This window comes from Stegodyphus dumicola, chromosome 4, assembly GCF_044657685.1.
Source record: "Stegodyphus dumicola isolate Sdum_Otavi_A_Nest chromosome 4, ASM4465768v1".
Taxonomy (NCBI): Eukaryota; Metazoa; Arthropoda; class Arachnida; order Araneae; family Eresidae; genus Stegodyphus; species Stegodyphus dumicola.
Genome location: NC_140771.1, coordinates 61882765 through 61908847, shown reverse-complemented (window position 1 = coordinate 61908847; position 26083 = coordinate 61882765). Strand labels below are relative to the sequence as shown.

Here is a 26083-nt window from a genome sequence, read left to right as displayed (position 1 = left end):
GTTGAAAGTGAATCCCAAAGAGGGGTTAATCAGTTTAATAAACTATGTAATATTGTTTAAAGTGATAAAATATACAGATTTTCAAACACCTCAAAAGGTGTATATTGTATTCAGCAAGCGAATTATGTTTTCCGTTAAAGTAAAAAGGTGCTGCCTTTCATAGGAAGTATTTATTTGCTGATTTGGAACCCATACACAACGATAGATAATTTTAACTTAGGCAAAAAGTACAGTCATATATTCACCTACATTTTTATTTTCATTATCCGAAAATACAATGAAGATCTTATCTTAGGAGGGCGTCTCTTTCCCTAGCAGTTTTCGAATAAACCTCTATCGCTTTCGAGGGCGATCAGACATTTATTTTGTATTTCTAATTAAAGCCATCAAGAATTTTTGTTAAAATATTATTTAAAAATATCTGATTATAGCAAAGCACTCGAAGGCTATCTGCCTAGGACGGATGCCTTCGTGGAGGACATGCTAAGTAAAACTAACTCGTACACATGTTACACGTGGGAAAAGCCACGCAAGCGCCTACGCAGCCAGGCCGTTCGTGGGGACTCAATCCCCAGAGTGAAATACCATTGTTTAGCAATTGTTAGCGACCAGTAGAAGGCTTATTAAAAAAGAGAAAAATCTGTATAATGATTTCAATTTCTTGTTTGTTAACCAAAAACAGACAGATTAAATTTGAAAAAAAAAAAAAAAAAAAAAAAGTGGCAACTTATTCCTTTTAAACCAATAAGTTTATTAATCAAAATTTTATTAAATTCACGGAAAATGTAAAATATTAAATGTACAAATATGTTAAATCTCAAAATTGGGGCTTTGAGATGAACGTGTTCGAGGGAAGCATTATTGTGTACCTAACATTCGGTGGCTCTAGGACACTACTTTTTCCACAGTGTGATAAATGTACATAAATGAAAGTACTTGTAACATTCGCTTTCATAAATAATAGACACTTTAATATTTAAGGAGTAAAGTTTACCCTCTTGACAGACTACAATACTGTCTTTAATAAAGGGACAATAAATAATGATGGTCGATTTTTCACGTCTAATAATTAATTCCCCTTTAGTTTATATCATAACTAAATGCATATAACTGCATAATTTCTCTTGACAGAAGAAACCTAAACTTTTTAAGTAATTAAAATTAATTTTTAATTAATTCAACAACATTTTTTAATATCTTATCCATCAAAAAATGCATTAAAACCTTTAAACGTATTAAAATTTTAAATTTTCATGATTTTTTTGAAAAATTTTTAATGGATTTAATAGATGGAATAATGAATAATGCATTTTTTAATGACTCCATTAAAATTTGCATAGTTTACAGTGCAACCATCTTAAGCTGTCAAACTGAAAACTTGAAGCATCATATAAAAATCTATTTATCTATTTTATTCATCTTTCTTGACGATTTTTCATACATCTTGCAATTTTTTAATTTTAGAATTAAATCATTATCTACCATATTTACTCGAATATAACCCCCCCTTTTTTGGCTTATCTTTGTTTTAAAAATCTGGTAGATTTATAAACGGGTGTTTTGATAAGTGAAATTGCAAAACAAGAGAAGGGAGTTTAATTAATGTACAATCTAGAATAATGGCACTATTTAAGCTTAAGAGAATATTAAAAACTGCTTAACTACCACTAATTATAATAGCCACTTCTAGCTCAGCGATTACAGTTTGGTCTGCATTCATTATACTGCTCTTATATCTCATCACTTTTCTAAAATTAAAATTGCAAATATGTATAATACTTTTTCCCTTTTCTTTCTTTCTGAACTTTGCTTTGAATTTTACTTGTGTAAAGTACTGGTAGTGGCTCAGAAGTTTTAATTTCAATCACTGACGTTAATTTCAATCCGATTCACTTAGACTTGTTGCTGCTATAATATCAAATATTGATCGTCAGTGTGGCATGGCTTTAAACGCGCGTGTGGTGAAATTATTTTCCCTGCCTGGCAACCATGCTTCACGGCTGCTCTCAAATGTGTGATTGGTTGCACGTGACGCGTGACGTAACACCGTGAAGGGGCAGAGCCTGGTTCGACAACTCGCACACCGTTCTTCCTCAAAAAACCAGCTCTTAGTATATTCCGACTATCGTGGTGGGTAAAACCAAAAGATCATGTGCACAATTGATAAGGACGGTCTGCGAGACGCGTACCAAGATGTGAGAGACGATACGTCGGATACAAATTGGTAAGAATAGAATTATTTTATTATTGTGTATGAATTGCAAACTGGTAAGAATAAGGTCATTTTGCTATTGGGTTTTAAAACTTTTTCTTAAATGGCTTGGAGAGGTAAGTAGTTACATATTTTTTCATGACGATTTATGTAATAAACTTTTAAAATGTAGAATTTAAGTGCGATTGATATTATTTTAATTTCGAGTTATATTTCCGTACTTAACATTAAGGAACGGAATTTCAGTAAAGCATTGTTACCCGTCTACATTTTCAAATTTTGTTATAATGTCCTGCTCTAAAGTTTGGTCGCTAAACATTTTAATTGTAAGATAATGTTTGTATAGCATTAAATAATAAAGAAATGTAGAACTTCATTATCCTATTCCAGTGTTTTTACTATAGAATATTTGAAGAGCAAAATTTTATTTATTGTATAGAATTCGGAAATGTATTAAATCATCTTTTTTTTTTTTTTTTTTTTTTTTTTTGTTTGGAAAGACATGCATTGATGAGACGGTAATGCAACATCGCTTCCCAGTATGCTACTCAAATTTCATATTTCTGAGACTATAATAATTGAAGATCTGTTTTGGGGATGTAATCTTTTAAAACATGTAAGTTTCCTTAAACTGCACTAATTCTTTTATTGCAGCTGTTTGCATATCAGAATGGAAAATATACAGTAGTGGCCAACGCAAAATTGAACTGTAGTAAAATGTTCATGCAATCTGAATTCCCAAATTACCAATTAAACTATCTTGCCACACCCATACCTGGTTTTGAACATGCGCTTTAGGTGTGAACGGGCAAAGTAATTAAGAATGTGCTGTCAATAAGTTCTTTATTAAAGTCAATGCTCAGTTTATACTTGAAGCTTAATAGAAAACTGAAAATCTTGGTTACGGACTCGTGTGTGTATTCGTATCGTTATCGATTATTTTGTTAAGGTGGCCATTATGATTATTTGACTAAAATACTAATGTTTGGCGGGAAATTTGATACTTGGCTGTTTCCATCTCATCTGAAAAGGCTTGAGTCATCATTCTCTGCATAACCGTTTTCAGCGCAAAAGGGATCCCGAATGGGATATTAGTCTCGAAACGGAATTTTGTGTTGAATCGCTGTAAACGCAGTATCACTTTCAAATTGTTCCCACCAAATACTATCGCCCTGTATTATACTTAAAGAAATTAAATAGTGGAGAATCTGCATTGAATCTATGAATGTTCCCCCGTATTGTGAAAAAACAACGGTATTAGAGCCATCAAATTTTGAATAACGTAATCTTCCAACAGAACATGGGTACTTGGATACTTGAATTTCGAATTTTTTTTTTTTTTTTTTTTTTTATCTATTTCATACTCTAAAATTTTAACGAATTTTTAATTGAAAAACTCAATTATTTCAAAGTGAACAGAGGCAAAACTGTACGAAAAAAAATTATCTCCAGAGCGCAAGACTGTTCATTGGGCATTCTAAAGATATGCTGTTTTTAAATATTTTGTTGTTGAATCCAATTTTATGTGAATTTATGTGCCAAGAGCGTGATATTTGATAAAACGCACAAAACTTTAATAATAAAAAGGCAAAAGAGTGCTTTGTAAAGCCATCTTAGTAAGAAAACTGAACTTTGATATGATGAACTGAAAGAAAAACTGAAAAAAAAAAAAAAAAAAAAAAATGTATACCAACACTTTAACTCTGGATTAGGGATTCTATTATGCTGCTTTTAAAATTTTTGTAAATTTGCTGTTGAATTGTATATAGCGTAAGTGCAAAGAAAATGATGCTTTATAATAAAGCTAAATAGACAAAATAAATAAATAAAATAAACAAAAAATTAGTAGGAGTGAGTGAATTTTCGAAAGCATATGGCTACATTTAAACATAAGTTTCAAATATTAAACTACGCTTGGTTTCGCCCACTAGAGGTCCAATAGTACAATCGATGATCACTAGTAGTTCGACGAGAGTTAAAATGCCGGCGAATGGGCTTTTTCGAGATTTTGACCCATGTGTGAGGTGAATCTGACCCGGTTTTCCTTAAGAAGCCATTTTTTTTATTCAGATAGACCTCGCGTATTTTACCTAACCCAAACAATTAATCCAATTTATACTTGGTTTTACGGTTTCCAGTAATAAAAAATCCTTAACCATTATAAAATTACTCGTAAAAATATATAACAAAGTAAATTTAAATACCGAAGTCAGTTTTCGCTACTTCAAACTTTATTATTAAAGTCAGATTCCGCCACTTAAAATCTTAACCTTATGTTGCAAAAGTATAAAAAGGAATAATCTTGATAGTTGTTCTTTATCTGTGTATAATACATAAGAAAGTATTATTCATTCCTGAAGTTTATATTAAATGCACAAAATGTTTATTTTACTTCGGAAATAGCTAAAAAAATTATTAGCAATTTATTAATAACTATTTGCGTTAGACTTTTCATAAGGAATAACGGAATCATATTTAAGCGGTTAAAAAACGCAATTTATAAAACCAAATAATACGAAAGATTTTTAGTATTTAGAAATTATTCTACTTGCTTTTGTAATTTGGACTTTTATTCAGGGAAGTTAAGTCTAATACAATACTCACACAATAACACCCACATAGCAATTTAAGATTCTATACACATAAGTATCGAATTTATGAAGATGTTCCTTATAAAAACTCTCAATCCGTGAATGAGCCATTTTGATAACTTTCGCATGCTTTGCCGTTACCCGATTAAACAATCAGCCATGGCGCTTCTAGAGTTATAAAAAAGTGGGAGAATGAATTTATAATCATAAATAGGGGCTTTCTTTTAATAAAGTAAGCAACTTAAAAAAATAATTTCACTCAAAACAATAAATATAATTGTTTTGGTAATACGCAACTGCATCCTTGGAATTCTTGATTTAATTTCTAGTTTGTTAATCTAAACAGAGCGTTGCATAGAAATTATTTATCCTATTTAATTCTGAATGATTTGATGCGAAGTGTTTCAGAACAAGTATTGAAAGGAGTTAATTCAGAAAACAGTAGACCAATTAGGTTCATTCCGCAGAAAAAAAAGTGCTATATATAAGTGCAGGTATCTACATACACCTTTTTCTCTGTGTGTATGTGTCAATGATATATAATATTAAACAAGACTTGGTAATCCTTTAATTTTTATCAGCATATATGATTGAAATTTTAGATTTCTCTTTCTCCTACTTGGACTTGGTAATACTTAAGGATGCATTATTATGAAACATGAGCCGTGATAACGAGCAATAATAATCAACGTTTACGAAAGATGTTAGCTGTAAGATTATTTCATTTGTAATCGACATAAGAGATGACTGATTAATGATGCTGTTGGATAAACCTCATAAATACGAATATATGCAGTCCATGAGAAAACTGTGAAAAAATTCTCAGGCTAACCAACTCTCAAAGATGTCCGCCTCGTTTAAATGACTAGATTTTCAAGGAACATAATTATAGTTAAACGTCTCTTAGATGACCACATCCATCAGGTGACTGAGTGGTAAGATTGTTGAATACTAGCATTTCGTTCCGGGCCCAAATTTCGATGAACGGGTTGGTGGCATGGCAGTTTCCAGTATTTTTCCCATGTAGTAGTAAGAGATGAGTAGGAGTTGTTTTCCTTCAAAAAAGCCCTTCATGAAGGCATCCTTAAATTTAAACCCTTCTCATGCTTCATAACCGAAGAAATCCTGTCTAATCCACGATTCCAGATTCTAATTTTCTGTGAAGGTGGACAACATATAAAGTTCATGACTGCCAATGGTGTTTAGAAAAAAAAAAGGCAGTATTTCTGAAGTTTTAAAATGGTTGTCTAGGGAAAGTGATCCTCATGAACAGATTCTACTTTTGCATTGAACATAGTGGATAATCAAATACGATAAGTCGGTTATCTCTACACAAGATCAAATTCATCAGAAAACTGGGGAGTAGTATTAAGGAGGTTTTCCTACATTTGCCTCTTTGGTAATTTCTGCTTATCCGCACCTCCCGTGCAAAATCTCCACATCATTAGCAAATTGACAAAAAAACATTTGTGTAGGCTAACTTTACTGTTAAATAGTAGCAAAAAGGAGCATTTTTTAAGAAACAAGTTATATGTAAATGTCTACGAGGCCATTACATATTTATAGCTAATGGGTATCTGGTTAACTATAAAGCATGGTAAATATAGATGTACTCAAACGCGTGTATAACACAATGTTTGAGTTGGCTATTGTCGCGTATGTTCGAAAATGCGCCAAAAACACAGCAGTTCCACAAAAGGTTGAACACATGTTTTTGTAATCACCGCAATAGGTTTCCTTTTTTTTTTCCAGCTTCAGAGCTTTGCAGTTTGAATTGTTGTTGTACTGCCATCTCGAATTGTGGTAAAATATGAAAGTAAAAACCAGATTTTTAAGACTAATACAATAGCTGAGGTTTCCCGCTGTTAGTTTACTGTAGCTGATTTATTTTTCATCTTTGCGGTTAAAAATTCGCTATATTTCAATTCCCTTACCACAAGTGTTGCGCGCATTCTTAATCAATGATAGCAAAAGTTTATTTTAGACAGTCTTAGAAGTAGACCTTTTTTGAAAGGAAATCTGAAACCAGTGGAATTATTTGGTGGCTTATTTGAATGTTTCTTGCACAGAAAAGTGCAAGTTCTACGTAACTGTCGTAGATCATATACAAAACTCGTCAATTATTCTGTGGGTGGCAAGATATATTACTTTATGCTCATTAAAAAATACTTCCAATGTTCCTTAAAGCAAAATAGCAAGTAACTTGAAGTAACGAATAATGAATTGCGAGCAAAAGGAAATGTATCATGACTATTGTAAATATTTTTATATTTTTAAGTAGTTAATGTAAAGAACAGCATTTTTGTGTAAAAATATTTTTTAAATATCTCCTTATAGTTCACTGGAATTTGAATTCATTAGAATTATTACAAAACACTAGGGCTATCTGCTTAGGAGATATGCCTTTATGTGGAGAACTTTGAGTCAAAGTAAGTTGTTTTGAGCCAAACTGAGTTGTATTCATATTGTGCCTAGCAGGGAAACCACGAAATTATTTGGTACGAAATTATTTGGTATTGTGCCTAGCATGGAAACCACGAAAACTACCTTACAATCAGTACGGTAACGTTCGCCGGACTATGAACCTGAGTTCGAACTCCGAACAACACAAAACGGGGAAAAATAATGAAACTGACCGGTACTATAGCTTTCTAAGCTGTAAAGTTTCTGAACACTTGTAATTCGACCCAGGATCATATCCCGGCTAACGGGCTGGTAACATAGACTTATTTGCGATTTTTCCTATGTATAATGTGGATACGAACCAGTTTCCGTTAGAAATTCTCCAAGAAGGCATCAGTACCCTGAGGTAGATAGCTTTTGCGTGCTTTGTCATAATCAGACAAAGCAAATCAAACAAGACCTAACACTATTCAAGAAAAGTAAGACTTCTTAGGCATAATGAGACTGATACTTTTTTCCTGTGCATTAAATGCCCCCCTCGCCAACGCTGAGCGAACAGGATGTATTTCGACCTGATTTCAAATCCCGTAAACGGACTGGCTGCATGGCCGCTTTAGTGATTTACCTTATATGTAAAATGCCGTTCACACTATAAGATTTATCTGAGGTAACGGGGACATCTGGCACAACCGACAGTGCTTCACGGTGTCGAGAAAACTAGTTTTTCTTCAGCTGAAAAATCAACTTCATATATAGCGGAGTCGGCACATGGAACCGATTCCATTAACTCGGATAAACCCCAGTTCATCCAGTAATCCATGCGAACGGGCTGGCTGTATAGTTTGTTTTGGTGTTTTTCTCCATGTGTATCGTAAATACTAGCTAGTTTCTCTTAAAAAATTCTTCATGAAAGCATCCTTCCCGTTAGGCAGCTATAGCCCTTGCGCTCTATGCCATATTCAAATAAGCATCTTCAGATAACCTATTCATGCGTAACATAAATTTGAGCTTCCATTAAGGCATCCTTCCCGTTATTTAATAAATCTAACAGAATCGGTATTAAAAACCTGAAGTCTGAACGAATCTTAAAGATTTTGGCACAGAAATGAAAGCCATTTATGTGTGTGTATGAAATTTTAATAATCTTGCTTTTGAATTGACTATTTTGTGAGAGTCGTTGCGTAAAGAATCACTGCGTGTGCAACTGTTGCATCAGTTCTTATAATTTTATGCAAATAAGAAAGTTAATCCTTTAAAATTTTGCTGAAATTTCATTCTATGCGTCTGACTGTGAAGAAGTTACTCTTCCATGGTATAATTGAATGAAGATGTTTAAGTTATCCCTAACGAGGTTACGCAGATAAGAACAATGGAGTTCTTTACGACTACACATTAGTTATCTGTCCGGTGCGCTGATTTCCGAGATTGGTTGCATTAGTTTTGGTTAGAACTACAAGCTGCAGATACCGGTTTAATTTACCCTCGCGTGCAAAAACGAGCGTGCAGCGACAAATCAACGCGAAGTAGTATTTTAAACTGTAGAAGTGTCGATAAAAATAAATTTCTTGACTACGCCGTGAAGTCAAAAAACCTGAATCGTAAGACTGAATTATTAATTTAATTGATACATGTACTTCTTATTCAAGATAGAAAATGCCCTAGAGCAGCTACTTTTAAACTTTAATTCGAGGATTTAGCCGGAACGCTAACACTTAATAAACATACTTTTTAAAGTTATTCCTAGGCGATAAGGAGACCGCAGTTTAAGGAATTGCTGCTATAAAAGTAAAGAACTTCTTGAAAAATCGCTTTCTTAAATGCCTAAAAATACCGAATATCGTTATTTTTTAATGGAATTGGATAGATATCAGTAGAATATTAGTTTCAATGAAATATCGAAACTTATAAGCAAGAAGTTATTTAGTACGTACTTACTGTCAAAAATTAAAAGCATAAAATGTTGAAATCAGATGCAATACAGTTCTGTGACTTGTGAAATTAAAATAATTTTCGCAGACTATGTATGAAAATAAAGATCGTTAGCCACAAATAAAGGAAACAGTTGTGCATTACTGGAATCGCAACTTCACAAAAGAGTTTTAATGATTTTGATATAAAAATTATATTTGTGGTTTTGTTTAGAAAAGAGAATAGTTCTGCTTTGAAAAGTCTAAACTTTATTGATGTTATCAAGGACTGATTTTTTTTAAGAACCAAATTTTACTTATTTCAATAACGTGCGGAAAGATAAATTTTATCTTGGTATAAAATGGGGGGAAAATGATACTATTGCATCTAGCAGAACTTAAAGCTTGTTCTCATTCTTGCCACACAGATTAAAATTTAAAATAAACTTTACTTTGTAATAGCTGCAGATATTTTGAGTAATTTTGAAAACTGGGGGATGAAAACTCTATAAAACATTTTCTTCCCTCTGAAAGAAAGATAAATTCCGAAATTTTTAAAAAATTTTAGCAAATAATTTTTATTTCCTTACGTATCGGAAGGGATATTTTCTTATTTTAATGACTGGTTTATTAATGTCAGGCTTATTAATGATCGAGTGTATCAGATCATTGAATAATAGCAGCGTTTTCGTGTTCTGTTTCCGACTGAATGTATTTCATAGTAAAGCATACAATAGCTATCTCTTAAGGGTAGGACCTCCTGAAATAATTAACTCGCATTCTCATTAAATATGAAAAAATCGCAATCATACTGTCAGCACATTCGCCAAAATTTGAATCCTTGTCATAACACCAGTTTTCAGCGGTCTTATCAGCTCATCGTTTAGTGAAACTTCTATTCTCGGCAACTGAACGGGGTAGCTGCATGGATATTTTTTTCTTTGTTCCTACGTTTAGTAGTAAATATTTGCTGGTTTTCGTTTTACTTGTCTTCAGTGCGTTAGAATATATACTGCGAATTCCATTTTTATATGCACTGAAAGTTTTTGAAACAAATAACTGCTTAACGCAAAAGCACTATCAATTATTTTGCTTCCTTTTAAAATCCTACTTTTAATTATCGGCAAATAGTGTGTAAATGAGTAAGAGCCTGAACAATAATTCGACTGGGATTTGAATTCCCGAAGATGGTTTGGCTGGATGGACGTTTTCGTGACGAGCCGGAATACCAAAACCCGATGTATCCAACCCATCCGGTTACCAGGAGCATACCTAGAATGTACAGCTTGGCACTGCTATCCATTTAGTAAGTTTCTCCATGTCTTCATCAGCATTACAGGTTCATTTCAACAATTCATCTGATACAGTGTGCTTGTGCATTTTGGATTTTATTCACCATTCGTTTGAGTTTTATTCAACCAACCAACCATTTAGTAGACGAGAAAATTTAAGTATTCGAAACTGATTTTCCTTCTGTAACCCGAAAGTTTACTCACTGTGTGTCTTCAGTAAAAACTACATAAGCCACAAAGTTTCCTGCCAGTCTTCATATTTTTACAGTCGAACCGGACAAATATTATATTTAAAATATTTCAATTCACAGTTTATTAAATTATATTACTTCTTTCAATATTTCAAATATTTTGTCTAGAATAACATTTACATGAAAATTGAAATACCACGATGTGTGTAATTTAATTGCCAAGAAGACTCTTTGCATTCTTGGTAATTTAAATTAGTCATTAAGTTCAAATAATTAATACTTTTTTAAAAAAAAATATTTAAAAATATTCAAAAAGTACTTTCCTTCAATCTAGATTCCGACACGAAAACAGACATTGCTCATTTCTTTAATCTGTCTTTATATTTTTCTGAGATCTACGATCCTGTCATTGCTTTCTTTCGCGTGTATTCAATAATTGTTTTCGTTCTGCAATTCTTTTGTTGCGCCTTCCCATAACTAATTTTGATATTAACTACAAGAACTAAAATATTTTTCTCAGAGGTACCGATTAAAGACATCGGTATAAAAAGGCGCGAGCAACAAGTGTTAATAAGTAAGAAATCTCCAGAGAATTTTGCTCAATTTTTCATTTCCAGCGACTCAATTTTTAATGCTTCCGTTAATCAGTTTTCATTTTTGACTGCCTACTTTCATTAATATTGGAGTAAAAAATTCTACGTTGTGAATATTTTTTAAAATGAAACTGATTTCCCCTTTTCTGAAAATGTGCGACGGGAGTTCAGCCACCTCGCGGACAATGAATCCTTCAGGAAGAAAAAAAAAAAAAAATCAATTTCAATTCTGTTTACTGAACGCGGCTTTCGACGAACTCGGCACTCGGTACGCTCGTTATAAGCTAGAAATGCGAGCGGAAGCGAATTATTGCCAGCTACTTTAAAAGCCAGTTTGCCTGCTCATGAGCCGTTGTCAAGGAAACTGCGTCATTTTTCCGTCTGCTTAGCCTATTCGATCGGGTTAAGCAATTCTTCGAATTTATGAATTTTTAGTTTGTGTTTAGTGCCGATTCCACAGTATTAGTCTTTCGGTTATTGAATGTATTTCTTTTTCCCTTGAGCCTTTTAGAATTAATTTACTGTAGCTCTAAAAATTTTCTTTTTCAGCTTCATGATTGTTCGAATAACTTCACATCAGACTTCTAGTCTCGTTATTGAGCAATAAGTGTTTTAAATCCAGCATCATAAGGCTTTCGAGTTTCATCGGATAAATCGCCGAAGGAAAAGGACGGTCTTAACGGCACCCCGTCGTAAAAGTGCCTGTGCCGTCATACACATTTCCCTTTGCTGGTCAAGACATACATACACCTTCACGAATATGACTCGGCATAGAAGTGCCAGCACCCTTTTGAAGCTAAAGTTTACGTATTTACATTACGTATTTATAGTTTACGTTACGTAGAGAACCACTTTGGCAGGTTTTTGCAGAGAATGAATGGCAGTGCAAAATATTATTTATTACATACTTTGTGTTAATTAGATATTTTTCTCGGAAGTTTTTCTTTTGTTCTCGTGAAAATTTCGTGACAATCATTTTAAGAAAAAATTCAAAGCAGTTTTTCTCTTCAGCGATTTTATAGCAAAATAATGTATTGTTGTAGAAATTTTAATGCACTTTCTTCCGAGGCAGGCAAATCTCAAGAGCACACATTTCAAAATCGAATTTAAACACAAACACACACATATACATATCTATCACTATCTACCCATAAGTTGTGGGCGCTTGGAATGCAACAAAGCAGAACGCATAAAAAGATGGAGGTTTAGTTTGATAAAACTGAAGAATTGCCATGCGTGTGGTTGTTTGAAGAAATATTAAGCACAAGATTTACCAAAGTTTATAAGATTGAAAATTACTATTTTACAAAGATTGTTGCGCTAGGAACTCATTTTTAAACTTAAAGAAATTTAATTTTAAGGAAAGTAATCTCTGAGGACCTTTTTGCTGGGGCACAACTATGCAAGTAGGATCTTTCTCAAATCGCAGCAGAAAATCTTATTTGAATAGCAGTACTTGGCATACAAAGAAAGGGTATGATGAACTTAATGAAGAGTATTTCTTTAAAGTTTAAAACTGATCTTCGGAAAAGTTAGAACTTTTTAGTTAGACATCTTTCTGAAAATTTTTATTCACTACCTGTGATTCATTTGACATGACATGGTCACTATTACGAAGCCAACTCGAAATTAGGACCCGAAGCATCTGTGGAATAATATGAATCTTTAGACTTGAAACATTTAACTGTTTCAAGTCTAAAGATGAGATCACTTAAATTTCTAGATTTAAGTCATTTATTTATCCGCGAGATCACTGGATTTATGTCAAGAATATTACTAGTTTAATGCATCCGACAGAGAATCTGTTTTGCACTTTACGTAAGATTTATCATATCTGCTCTGTAATGTTTTATTTCATAAGAAAATAAACTTTATTTTGCGTTCATAAAGATTTTCCAAGAAATTTAATATTTTCATTCTGATTCTTTTGCAAATGGGCATTTCAATAATAAAACATAATTTTCTTATTGCTTTCTGTGCTTCAACTTCTTATTTAAATGAAATATTATGCATTTATTTGTGTAAGGAAGACAATTACTTGCAAGTAGAGACTGAAGTTTTTTTAATTTCAAATTATGGATGTACTGAAGTGAAACTGTTAGTTTAAAAAATTTCAGTAGAATAGTCTGCTTTAAATGTTTTATATAACGTTTTTAAGCATTCGCACTGCCAAATTTATACCTACAGAACTACTTAATGTCTAAAATTGCCTATATATTTGCTTTCAACCAGTTAAAAAATTTCGAGAGGAAGGGTTCATTCGAGTTAATTTTCTGGCAAAGAAAATAACCGAGAAATCGAACTCTGTTTTCTTTGGCTATGTTTATTGCTCCTCCAATTATTTCGAAGATGCTGAGTTTGAGAATGTTTATCATCAGATTTCAAATCCCAGTTTTTATATACAAATTTAACACGTTGAGCCCGGCAGTGAACTTTCCGTGTGGCGACAGTATTAAAGTTAAAAAATAGTCTCAATGAAATGTGATCAAACGTAGTTTTAATGAAATTTATTGAAACATTCTAAACAAAAGTACGGCTTAGCTTTACACATATTACAATACGTAACAACATTTTTTACATTTTGTTACCAAGATAACCGGCTGAACCGAAACCAGCCGGCAGCGGAAAGGACAGCAAATTCGGCGCCGGGCTCAACGTGTTAACTGATCCTGAAGAGACAGTTCTTTAGTTGTTCAAAATGGAACATGCCAAATAATAGTTTCATTACTATCAGAATCATAATTCTTTCTGATCCTTCCAAAACAGTCTCTTAGTATTATTTAATGGTTTGTTAAGAGATTGGATACTGCAGTTTCTTTTCAGTTTTAAACATTTTTTCTCTGCTCAAATTGACATTTTAAAGACTTGCTTAACAAAGATGCTGAAATATTTTTTCCCTATAGAATGAGATGTATTTTAATCAAAAACATGTTTTCATAAACTGAAAATTTGTCTTCTCAGAGAAGGGATCATATATCCCTATATCAAAAGATACTTGATCCTTTCATTGGGAATACATCTTTCCAATGAAAGTTATATTTATGACTTAAAAATATATAATTATAATTCATAATTTTTAATTATAACTAGAAGACGGACATGTAAACATTTTTTTTGCTTTAAACTTAGCCCTGAAAGTCTGGAAAAAAATTGACGCAACTTGATCAATAAATTAAAATTTACAAAAAGTATTTTTTAATAATACAATGGCACTAATAGAAAGAACACTGGCATTTTTTTTTTTTTTTACCGGAAAATCCAACTCTTCACTGTTTGACGCAAATAATCAGCAACTTTCTCTTTTCGTTGAGAATCTGACGATAGAAAAGAAATATTAATTACAACGTAAATTGATGCAAAAACTGGTAATATTAAAATTCTTTTTAGGTTTAAAAGCTACTTGCTTATTTTTTGTATATCTTTTTCCTAGTCTCCTCTAATTTCTTTATTGAAAGCAGTCATCTTTTATGTTAGAATTTCTCCATTTCGAAAACAATTTTATTACTATTGTGTTTATGTATAAAATACTACTAATAATTTGTAAAAATACAACCCGAATTTTAACAAATTTTATAAACTAATTTTCGGAAAATTTCGAGGGAGAACTGAGAAATATTTTTTCCCCGATTTCTCGAGAGCAAACATCTAATCTTCTATCACCTTTTATGCATTATCAAAATTAACTTAATGAGCTAGACTTGTATGATCTAAATGAAGAGGATCTAAAAAAGAAATAGATCATAAAAAATTGCATATACTTCCTCTTTAAAAATTGAGATGTTGTAATTTAAGAGAAAACTCTTAAAAATCTTAAATTTAGTACTTTAAGATAGGAGCGAGTTTATTAATCTCCTAAACAATTTTGTGCAAAGAATGTAGTAAAATAGTGTAAAAGTAATGTTAATAAGTGTATGAAATGGACATCTGATTATCGCATCTGAAAATATATATTCTCTGAAGTTAAGTCAAAGATAAATCTTCACTTGTAGCACATTTATTGCGCGCGTTTTGTTACTTAGTTATCTCAGTATCCAAAATAAAATAATAGAAAGATCTTGGATGAAATCAGGCAGTGTTAAAATAACCCGTAAAATTTTAACTTATCAGTTATTTTGAAGATAAGAGATGCTTCAAATGCTTACTACTATTCCCAGTCTTTTCAATAATGTCTTTTGATTATTAAAATCGTTTGCACCTTGGTTTCGACCTTGTTCTTTGAATTCTTATCTTAGTGTCTTTTATCTTATGGAGCTAAAAGCAACGGATTGTTTTTAAAGAAACTATTCTTTTGTTTCGTAATGCAGTCGAAAATTTAAAATCGGAGAGGCGCCTTAGTGAGATAATTTGACAATATTTGCATTCTTCTAGTCTATCCTTTTGTGTCTGAAAACAATGAACATTTTGATCAACTATAAACTTCTTTTATAAATCTTAATACAATGAATATAGTGCTTCATGAAATTGCAAATTTTTTTAATATGCTAAAAGGAAGAAAATCCGAATGTTAAAAACAAACTTTTTTAAAACTCCTTGAAGTAATTCGAGATGAACTGAAACTTATTCAGAAGAAGCTTATGAAGAAATATGTTGAAGGAGATATATTTGCAATTATTGCCAAGAACAGCTGTTGAAAATGTTTCTTTTAGCTGCATGTTAATTTAAAAATTTTGAATAATATAAAAAATCATTAGATTAAGAAGCTGTAGTATGATCAGATGCAGATTTTAGTTTTGATACCTGGAAAAGTTTTTAAGTTAAACCTTCAACGGCAGGTCCACTAATTCAAAAAAATATTGATTTCCTAGATAGTAAAGACAGAACAGGAGTGGCAATAACGGCTCTAGCAAGCGAGTGACGCGGCTCTTCTGCGAATAAAATGTAGGTATGAAATATGGTAAACTAAAAATACTTGAATGTTTAAAAAAAAAATCATTTTTTTAGCAAGTTATCAGTAAACGTGTCAATGTCCAAACGTAATTATTTAATTTCTTATGACTTAATGTTATTTAAAAACTCAAAAACATTAAAAAAATATTGTACCGATTCTTTCAGTTTTGTAAACAAAATCTTTAAAAGTTAGATCAGCTTGTTGAGGCTTTACGAAAGGATGGATGGATGCTTTACAGAAAGGATCTGCCTAATTTCTGATTTATTAGTAGCGGTCGAAAATAAAATTGGGGTGGTTCGTGCGCGGAACAGAAGGAACGCATCTAGTGCACAAGGCACATTTATGAAAATACAAAATCCGATGCAAGTTAAAAATAATTTAAAGCTGATTAAATTTCCGAATTGATGATAAATTTATAGCAGTTGGAAGTTTTGAGAATTTCTAATAAATCTAATGACAGTCACAGCTTAGAAGACGATGTTAACTTTGAGAAATTTCAAGAATCCTAATGTCGCGGAGCTGCATATCGTACAGCGAACATGCAGCGATATAATTTTTAGGTAGCAGGAAAACGATTTGAGTTGCTGTGGCTTAGATTTAAGAAGAATCCGTAGTTTCATGATCATTACGAGGCTGCGATAGATCCAACATTTACAAGAAAAGTATTGCGGAAGAATGGGAGTATTTAAAAGCTGAAAATGAGTACTTTTTACCTCATCACACTGTAACTAGAGAAAACGGACACCACAAAACTTTGCATTGTCTTTGAGGCATCATCACATACTGAAGGCAAACTCTTATTGAATGATAGGGCCCACAAGCGGCCGAGCGGTAAAGTCGCTGAACACTGGTAGTTCGGTCCGAGGTTCGAATCCCGCGGACGGGCTGGCTGCATGGGCAATTTCGTGGTTTTCCCAATGTGTAACGTGTATACGAGCCAGTTTCCCTTAGAAAGCCCTCCACGAAGGCATCCCTTCCCTTAGGCAGATAGCCCTCGAGGCTTTGCCATAATCACACACACGCACTTATTGAACGATAGTTTGGAATTAGACGTTTTCATTTTAAACCTATGTACTATTAAAAATGATAAATATGTTCTTGGTCGCTTTTGGAAAATTTAGTTGTGGCTCTAGAAACTTTCCTGAATTCCAACATGCGGCTCTTACTGGCATGAAGTTCAGTTGTCTCTGATGTAAAACATTATGACAAAATATAAAACTTTGTATTTTTAAATTTAGTTGTTCAAAAAAACGAAACCCAATGTAGAAAAATATTTGAAATTTATATTATTTCATATTTATAATACAATATTTCATTATAAATTAACATACTGTGCAGACTCGTGAACTTAATGAAGAAAAGATTTCATTATTCAGGATGTAGCTGTACATTTATTTCACTGGATCGCTTGTGTGCCAGGCTTGGAACGAATATTTCCTTCAAGCAGCAATACTTTGTTTTGCCAGGGCAACAAATAATTCCAAATTGAAAACAATATTTATTCGAGATATTTAAAATTCTGTACATGAGATTATCTCTATCATACAAGATGACATTTAACCTACTCCGTTTAGTACCAGTCTCGCAAATTAAATACCCCTTTTTCTTAATTAGTATTAACTATAGCTATAATCCATACGTTGGTAAGTACTGCTAATTCATACTGCAAAAAAGAATTTAATTTTGACAAAGGATTAGTAATGATAAAGTGGATAAAGCACCAAAATACTAGCAGTTATCCAGTTTTGACTCTAATAGAATGGACTGACTGCGTAGTTCTTATGTATCCTAAAATATTGGTCAGTTCCTCAAAAAGCCATCTTTTATCTTCAGAGATAGCCTATGGTTGTTCGCTTAATTAGAAAGTCCTTCATAAATAACAAAAATTTGCATAGCATCAAAATACAGCTAATATCCGATATTTTTAAATTTTTACAAAAACTATTTCTGGTATCATATATCAGCAGAGGAACGATTTAAAAACGTTAAAAATATAAAACTAAAAGAAAAAATCTAAAAGATTTTAAGTTGCCCAAACGGGCTTAAAACTTATGGTTTTATCAGTATAACTTATCAATAAATATGATAACTTATCAATAAATCAGATGAAATAGATATATTTTATAGGATTGTAGATGAATTAACATTTATAATACATGAGAACGCTTATAATCTGTATACATGAAAAGTGAAAAATCTGATATAGTCATGTAAAAATATTCAATGTTTTCATTTACATATATCATTGATTTAAATGCATTTTTATTTAAACTAATCCAATTCAAAAGTAAAAAAAATCTTAATATATGTTGCTTTCAAATAGCTTAGTTTGTTAATCCATAACATTCATATTAAATTTGAAAGATAAATAGCTTGAATTGTTTGTAATGGCAAAATACTCGGTAGAAAATTCAGTTTAATATTAGCTGAAAAATTAATTTCCCATATTACACTTTATACAGTATGCAAAAGACGGCTAACTTATGGAACAAAATCATGCTTCGGTGTTTGGGTGTCAAAACCCAGTGTTTTTGAAAAAATAGTACAAGGAAATACCTTTTAAAAGTATTTATAAATGCAAGTTTTAATAATAAATGATGTAGAAACATAAAGTTAATTTAGTTCAGTGTTTTAGTGATCATATTCACGCCACCATTTAGGACAGTGGTTAAGACTGCTGAATACTGGAAGTTCGATCCTAGGCAAAAGACTGGTCTGCATGGTTGAGTTTTGATAGTTTACCCCTACGTATAACATCAGTACGAGCCACTTTCTCTGAGAAAGTCCTCTACGAAAGATCCTCCTCTTCAGTAGATAGTCTCGTGCTTTGTTATATACAAATAACCTATGAACACTATTCAGAAAAGCTGCAAGTTTCCATCTAATTAGCACTACAGCAAATCCGAGATAAATCTCTGAAAGTGTTTGTTTTTAGTATTTTATATGGAGATATTTATTATAAATCTTTTTAGTTAATTATCTATGAAAATTGTATGAAGATAATTTAAAATTTTATCTGATTTGCTCTTTTTCGCGCATAAAAATATTTCGTTAATAAAACAAAGATGGTAATTCTACATGAAATATGACATTCGGCCTACGACAGTGCACTGCACTTTTATTTTGCCTATTAAATTTTTAAACATGATTTCTTTAACACAGCATGACTTTTATTCTTGAGGATATAAAAGCTCTTATTTACGGTCAAGTGTTTTAATCTAAAAAATATTCGCTTCGATTAATGTGACATTACGAATGAAAGAAATTCAAAATTAATCAGCATGATCTTTATTTCATCTCAAAGTTTTTAACTTTCTACCCAAGAAATCGATAGCTTGACTTAACTCAGTTCTTGAAAATTTTAGATTTCATGCACAAAATGTGGATAAAAAGTTTCAGTGGGACAATCTTCCGTTAATGTATTTTCCGACCTGATCATTTTCTTAAATGAGAGAGGAAATCTTTAAGGTTAAATGAATAACTAAGTAGGCATACGATCTGCTTGCAGAGTTAAAATTCATTTTCTTATTACTGACTTGCCTGCATTTGGAGTTTATTGGATTACTAAGATATTCAATTACGTGCAGTTTAAACAGTGGTTTTAGTTTCCATTTGCTGCATCTTCAGTTCTTTTTAACGTCAGAAAATTCGAAGTATTTCTAATGAGTTATTTTAGTTCTTTTAGTATAATGAGTTATTAAGTTGGTTAAAGATTACGTAAAGTATATTTTCTATCATAAGCTACTATTATCTTAAATCGAAGGAATCTGGAAATTCGTTACAATTCGAAATGTGGATATTGTGTTTAAAAAGGTTAATATATTTTATTTTTCACGATGAGAGACGATTCAAGTTAAGCTTAAACGCAGCCCGCACAAAACCGTTGAACACTGGTAAAGTTTGGTCAAACTTTTGATTACCAGCGAATGGGCTGCCTGCATGAATGTTTTCGTGATTTTCCGCAGGTGTAACGTTTATGAAGTATCTTGTGGATGCTTACGTGAATAAAGCGGGTGGAGAACACTGGTAGTTCGGACCAAATTTCGAATACAATCGTACGGGCTGGCTCCATGGGTTTTTTCGTGATTTTCCGCATGTGTATTGTGTAAACAGTATCTTCTGAATGCATACGTGACAAAGCGGGCGCAGCCCGCGCAAAACCGCTGAACACTGGTAGTTTGGTCCAACTTTCGAATTCCGGCGAACGAGCTGGCTGCATGAGTGCTTTCGTGATTTTCCGCATGTGTAACGTGTATCCCTGCATACCTTAATAAAGCGTGATCAGCCCAGGTAAAATCGATGTACACCGGTAGTTCGGTCCAACTTTCAAATCCCGGTGAGCGGGCTGGCTGCATGTTGATTTTCCGAATGTGTGTAGTGTTATGCAGTATTTTATGGATTCATAGATGAATAAAGCGGGCGCAGCCCGCTGAACACTGGTAGTTCGGTCTAACTTTCGTATACCCGCGAATGGGCTGGCTGCATGGATGGTTTTGTGATTTTAGGCATGTGTATCGTGTATGCAGTATATTGTGGTCGCATACGTGAATAAAGCGGGCGCAGCCCGCCCAAATCCGCTGAACACTGGTAGTTCGGTCCAACTTTCGAATCCCGGTGAGCAGAATGATGGCATGGGTGTTTTCGTGATTTTCCGCATGTGTATCGATCGTGTATGCAGTGTCTTCAGGATGCATGCGTGAATAAAGCGGGCGCAGCAAGCGCAAAACCGCTGAACACTGGTAGTTCGCTCCAACTTTCGATCCCGGCGAACGGGCTGTCCAACTTTCGAATAAAGGCCAATAACAGTGGGCTTGCCCGCTAGTTCACTTTTAAAATCTGTTTCATTCCTGAGTTTATAAAACAAAAGCAACGCACAATAAAATGCTATCTACTATATTTTGGATTAGTCATCGAAAATTAAAGCGGGATATTTCAAAAAAGACTAAGCTGGTTGCTGCACAGTTTTTATTTTATGGCATAGCACTATAAATGCACACACATAAAAATATCTAAATTGGTGCAAGGGCTGCTTTGGTTATTCTGTAATTATAAGCGTCCATTTACGTATTCATAGCATTACAACTGGTGATGAAGAGAAGCAACAGATTGCATGTTAGCTGGACTGAATGGAAGCGTTAGAATCTTGAAGATTCTCTTACTAATACTGGATTAACAATGATGAATATATTATTTCCCCACAGAGGGACACAATATCGCTATTGTAGGTTTTCTCATCTTTTTTGTCCCATGCATCCCTTTCACCATTGCTACATCATCATTCCTTTCCTCCTCCCATGCATCCCTTTCATCTACATCATCATTCCTTTCCTCCTTTCCCAAACTCGAAAACTATATATATGACATGATATGAATGATTTGGGACTTGGTGTCTTAACAAATGCGTAGCGAAGAAACTTGGCAAGGTAGACATGGTCTGATTCAAAATAACTTTACTATTGAGAAAAGGCCCACCAGCGGCCGAGCGGTAAAGTCGCTGAACACTGGTAGTTCGGTCCGAGGTTCGAATCCCGCGAACGGGCTGGCTGCATGGGTGTTTTCGTGGTTTTCCCCATGTGTAACGTGTATACGAGCCAGTTTCCCTTAGAAAGTCCTCCACGAAAGGCATCCCTCCTCTTAAGCAGATAGCCCTGTGTGCTTTGCCATAATTAAATACACCACACCACTATTGAGAAAAGCAAGTTGGGATTCGCAATATTTCGTTCACATACGGACGGGCGTCTTATGCGCCCTATATTTTTTTTAACTAACTACAAATTCCATGAAAAAAGAAGGTAGCCGTAAAGCGTCTAGCCAGGATGAGAGCGTAAGGCAAAGTGTCGCAGCATTTCAGAGGAAGAAGGGAGGGAGTCAAACGTTTCAGTTCGACTTAAAAAAGTTTTGGTTTACAATTATTTGATTGGGAAAAGAGGTGTCTGCGTTAAGCGTTACGTAGGATCGCATGATTAATTTGACGAAGTTTAGACTTATAAAGCGTTATTTTTAAGACTGAGAGGAAGTCCCCAAATTAAATAAAAAATAAGAGATTATAGCAAATTAAAATTATAAGTTTGCCTTCATATTTTTTATCTGACACATATATGCAAGATATAACAAAATACGATGGCTGTTTCAAGAAATAATTGGCGACCTAAAAATTAACGGTTCTAGGTTTTATGCTCTCCCCCTAAATTAACCCGTTCCCCAAATTCGAGATCATTTCATGTTACATAACGCTGCTTGAAAAAGGTAACTAAAACTAAATTAACCAATCGCTTAGAGTACTTTCTGCATCTATTCGTTATAAATACTGCTTTTGCAAAACAATTGTCACTCTTTTCTCTAGCTTCCGTCTTCCAACATCTGCACGCTGCTATGCCCACTTGCTTAAAATGACGTCGTATCCCTTAACCTGTCTATATAAAAAGTATTGTAATTGCTTATGATCTAGAAGTATCTTATCTATTAAGAAATGATTTGATACGTGCAAAAATAAAGATCGCTGATTTGTCGAAATCCAGTTTTGTTATCATCAGTACGCATTCAACCCGCCAGCCACGACGGATATCAAAAGCTGTTAAAAGTTCTAGTGTTTTCTTCTACGCATTAAATTATGACATACATTTATTTATATTTAGATTGTTTTCCAAATTAACAAGAAAAGTATATGAAATGCTGATAAATACCAAAACTTTAACAAAGTAGTTTTTATGCTCATAAGCTAAAACTAAATGCTTAACAGGTAAAAAAAAAAGCTGAGAAACTATGAAATTTCCCCTCCTAGGGGGAATTCCCCCTCCCTGGTTGAGAACTTGTATGCTATTGATTTTTGTTTTACGTATGACTGAATAAACACCTAGGTATTCCTTTTGCGTGTAGTAATTGCATTCGTGGAGTCACATCCTATGACGGGGATTAATTTAGAAATGAAGCATTTTAACATGCCTATTATATTAATAATTATATGCCCTATTATATTAATAACCTAGTTAAAATATTTGACGGACTATCAGAAACTAAAACTAGAATTTTGTCTTGTATGAGTATATGCCTGATTTTGAGAAATTAAAAACAATATCCATGTGAGTAGTTTCTTCTCTTAATTGCATTGTTTACATAACTGCTTTTGCGCTTAATTTTAGCTTTGAATGCTCTAATTTTCATTTTAAAATTTAAATTAAATAACTTTTATATATGTAATAATCATTTCATAAATTATTCAGTCTGATAACAAACAATAAATTAATGATTGTTGAATAATAAATCCAAAATTTTAAAATTTCAGGTTAAGTAGCTTTTGAATTAGGAATTATGTAATTACAGTAAACTTTTGTCGAACGCCAATTTACGGCGCATGATTTTGCAGTCATGCGTTGTTTACATTTATCTAAAGCGGTGTATGGAAGAATGAATTCAAATATGGAAGTCAAAGAATTTGTCGAGAAATGACGAATGAAGAACTGAATGATCTTATAACACCAGCCGACAATGAAACTAGCAATAATAAAGAACAGAAAATAGTAGCAATAATGAAGAATAAAAAGGACATGGCCAACGCTAGAGCCGATGCAATCTGTGCAACCCCACCGGGCGGCGGAATTTAAGGGCGGTAAAATTTTTATAATTTAGACAGGAGGTGGGCGGCATAATTTGCTACCAGCAGATATCGCACTGGGCGGCAAAATACCTACCCTGACGATGGCACAGGAACTGCCTTATTTTGCAGTGAAGACTAACCCAAATGCAGAAAGAGGACACTTTATGAGAGCGATTTAAAACTCTGCGCCCCTAATCGCGAAACTTTTTTAAAGCGTTTCTTCAATCTTTGTCCCAAGCAAAAAAAGCAAGCTTTTTAAAAAAGTAACCGTGTCATGTACCTACTTATTAAGCGGTAATAACCATTCTTTCGGTTAACATTTATTTCATTTTTATTTCAATTATAATATATTTAGAACTGTTTATATTACACGTTGTTACGAATTTTGCATCTATGTAAATAATTTTAGTGTAATTATTTGCAAAATGTTAGTAATGTTCGCATAACGTAACACGAAATGATTGAAAGAGAAAGCTGTGCCTGAAAAATAAGATTACAAAGGCAAGTCTATTTAACACTGAGTTAAATGGCTATCTCACTAAATTGGCGAGATATCACCAAGCTGGCGAAGGTTTTGGCGACTAACGTTATGGCCAAATTTAGTGAGTTTTGCGACATTTTCATCCGGTCCCGTATAACTATAAATGTTAATTTAACCCTATGTGTAACTGTGACAGCATCTAGCCCTTATATGTAACTTTAACCGTATATGCCTTCTAGTAATTTCGAGAAATAAAAAGTATTGGATATTTTCCGGCAGCCGTAAGAAAACTAAGACCGGGAACAGCATCAGCTCTGTTTTTAGTTCACACATATCTGTGCGAGCTTCGCTGTTTACCTGGGATTTGCATTGCGTTCTGTTTAACATTCTCAGTAGTTTAAAGTGGTAACGACTCATTGTGTAGTGTGATACTTAGAAGAGCTGTACGAGTGCTTTTGTGGACAGTTTCAGAACTGCAAAGTGTTTCTTTTGTGAAAATAAATGTTATCAAGTTATTATCGGTACTGTGCGCATTCAATCCATTACGAACCCGTACGCACGCAACAGTATGTTTTCTTACTTTGAGTTCTAACTAACGTACGTTTTCCCTGCAGAAAGTTTAAAAACACGATTTTGCCCAGCGTACAATGTATTACTGGCATACCTCTCCCCCCCGCGCGTTTTTCAAAGGTTTACTGTATGTCTGGTCACTTGAGAAGTATTTGTGAAGGAACGGGAGGTCACTTGAGAGGTATTTGTGAATCAAATTAAGCCTTAAGCCCAGGTGTCTAGTATTTATATATAGGGAAGGGAAGAAAGTAAAAAAATAAAATTAAAATTAAAAAAATAAAAAAAAAATATTCTCATGCAACCAGTCTCTTCTACTGCTCACAATGGAAGTAGGAAGAACTACAGTGTTTCATTTGAACCATTCTACTGCTGGTGCAGACCGCTTAATCATGAGTGTAATAATAATACTTACTCATTAATATAATGATGAATAATAGTAATTATTATATTAGCTCATTTCACATCCTTCACCGCATTAGATGTCAAGAAAGCATACACAATGACTGTTTAATCTTAAAATATATATAAAAAATTTGCAATGTAGTAATCTTCAAATTTACTTTTGTCATATGGTACTAAATCAGTGTTTAAGCTGTTAGATTTGCTGTCAACAGTTCGGATTAATTATTGTGAAATATTACAATGGATTACTGAGTTAATATTTTGAGAACATCGATATTTTCGGTTGGATTCACTGTGAAAGCTAAGCCATCAAAAGGAAACGCTACACCGGAACCTAGTTCTGAGGCTGTTGTAATCTGTGAAATTTGCTCGTAGATTTCATGCTTGGATAAGCGTGCATAATAATAAATACGCCGGCTTTTCCCGGTTTTATTCTGAACGAATGAATTTGAGCTGATTTATTGCCATCATATCATACGCTCCAGTTTCTCAGTTGCAGCTATTTATTGGCTTCTTAATCGACTATTTGAAAAATGAAAACTGGGAAAATTTGGTGAATGTACCTTAGATGCGTGAGGTAACTCAAATAACATAATAGAAAGTATAGTTAAATCCCATTTTACCGGTGGTTGATTAAAGGGGTCGAAACTGATAAAGTTGTATTATTTACGAAACAATAAAAAAATTACTATCTCAAACCATTAGCGTAAAATAAAATTACCTACGAAAAATTACAAAACGGTGGGGAACATAACGACAGTGACAGCAGATGTCATAGTATTAGGGCGTTGTTGTTACATACGACACTACGTAATTGTACGTAATCTGGATTATATAACTACTTGTTGTTATCAGTCTTTGAAATTGAATTGTTCGATTGTAGAAATAAATTATCTTTTGCTTCACATCAACTTCTACGGAAATACAACAGTAAAATAATCTTCTTTTATTATCTTTAT

General features: G+C 33.2%; 1 protein-coding gene across 2 annotated transcripts in view; it reads left to right on the top strand.

The window, feature by feature from the left end:
* Positions 1-2067: 2067 nt before the first annotated feature.
* LOC118181256 (coactosin-like protein) overlaps positions 2068-26083 on the top strand; it is a 101299-nt gene continuing 77283 nt past the window's right edge. Inside the window, exon 1 of one of the 2 annotated variants that reach the window (XM_085815012.1) lies at positions 2068-2224. In XM_085815012.1, the coding sequence (XP_085671138.1) occupies positions 2151-2224 (74 nt within the window). In that variant the 5' untranslated portion in view covers positions 2068-2150. Of the gene's footprint in view, positions 2225-2807; positions 2829-26083 lie in introns of those variants that run through there. The other variant, XM_085815013.1, reaches the window with a different exon arrangement.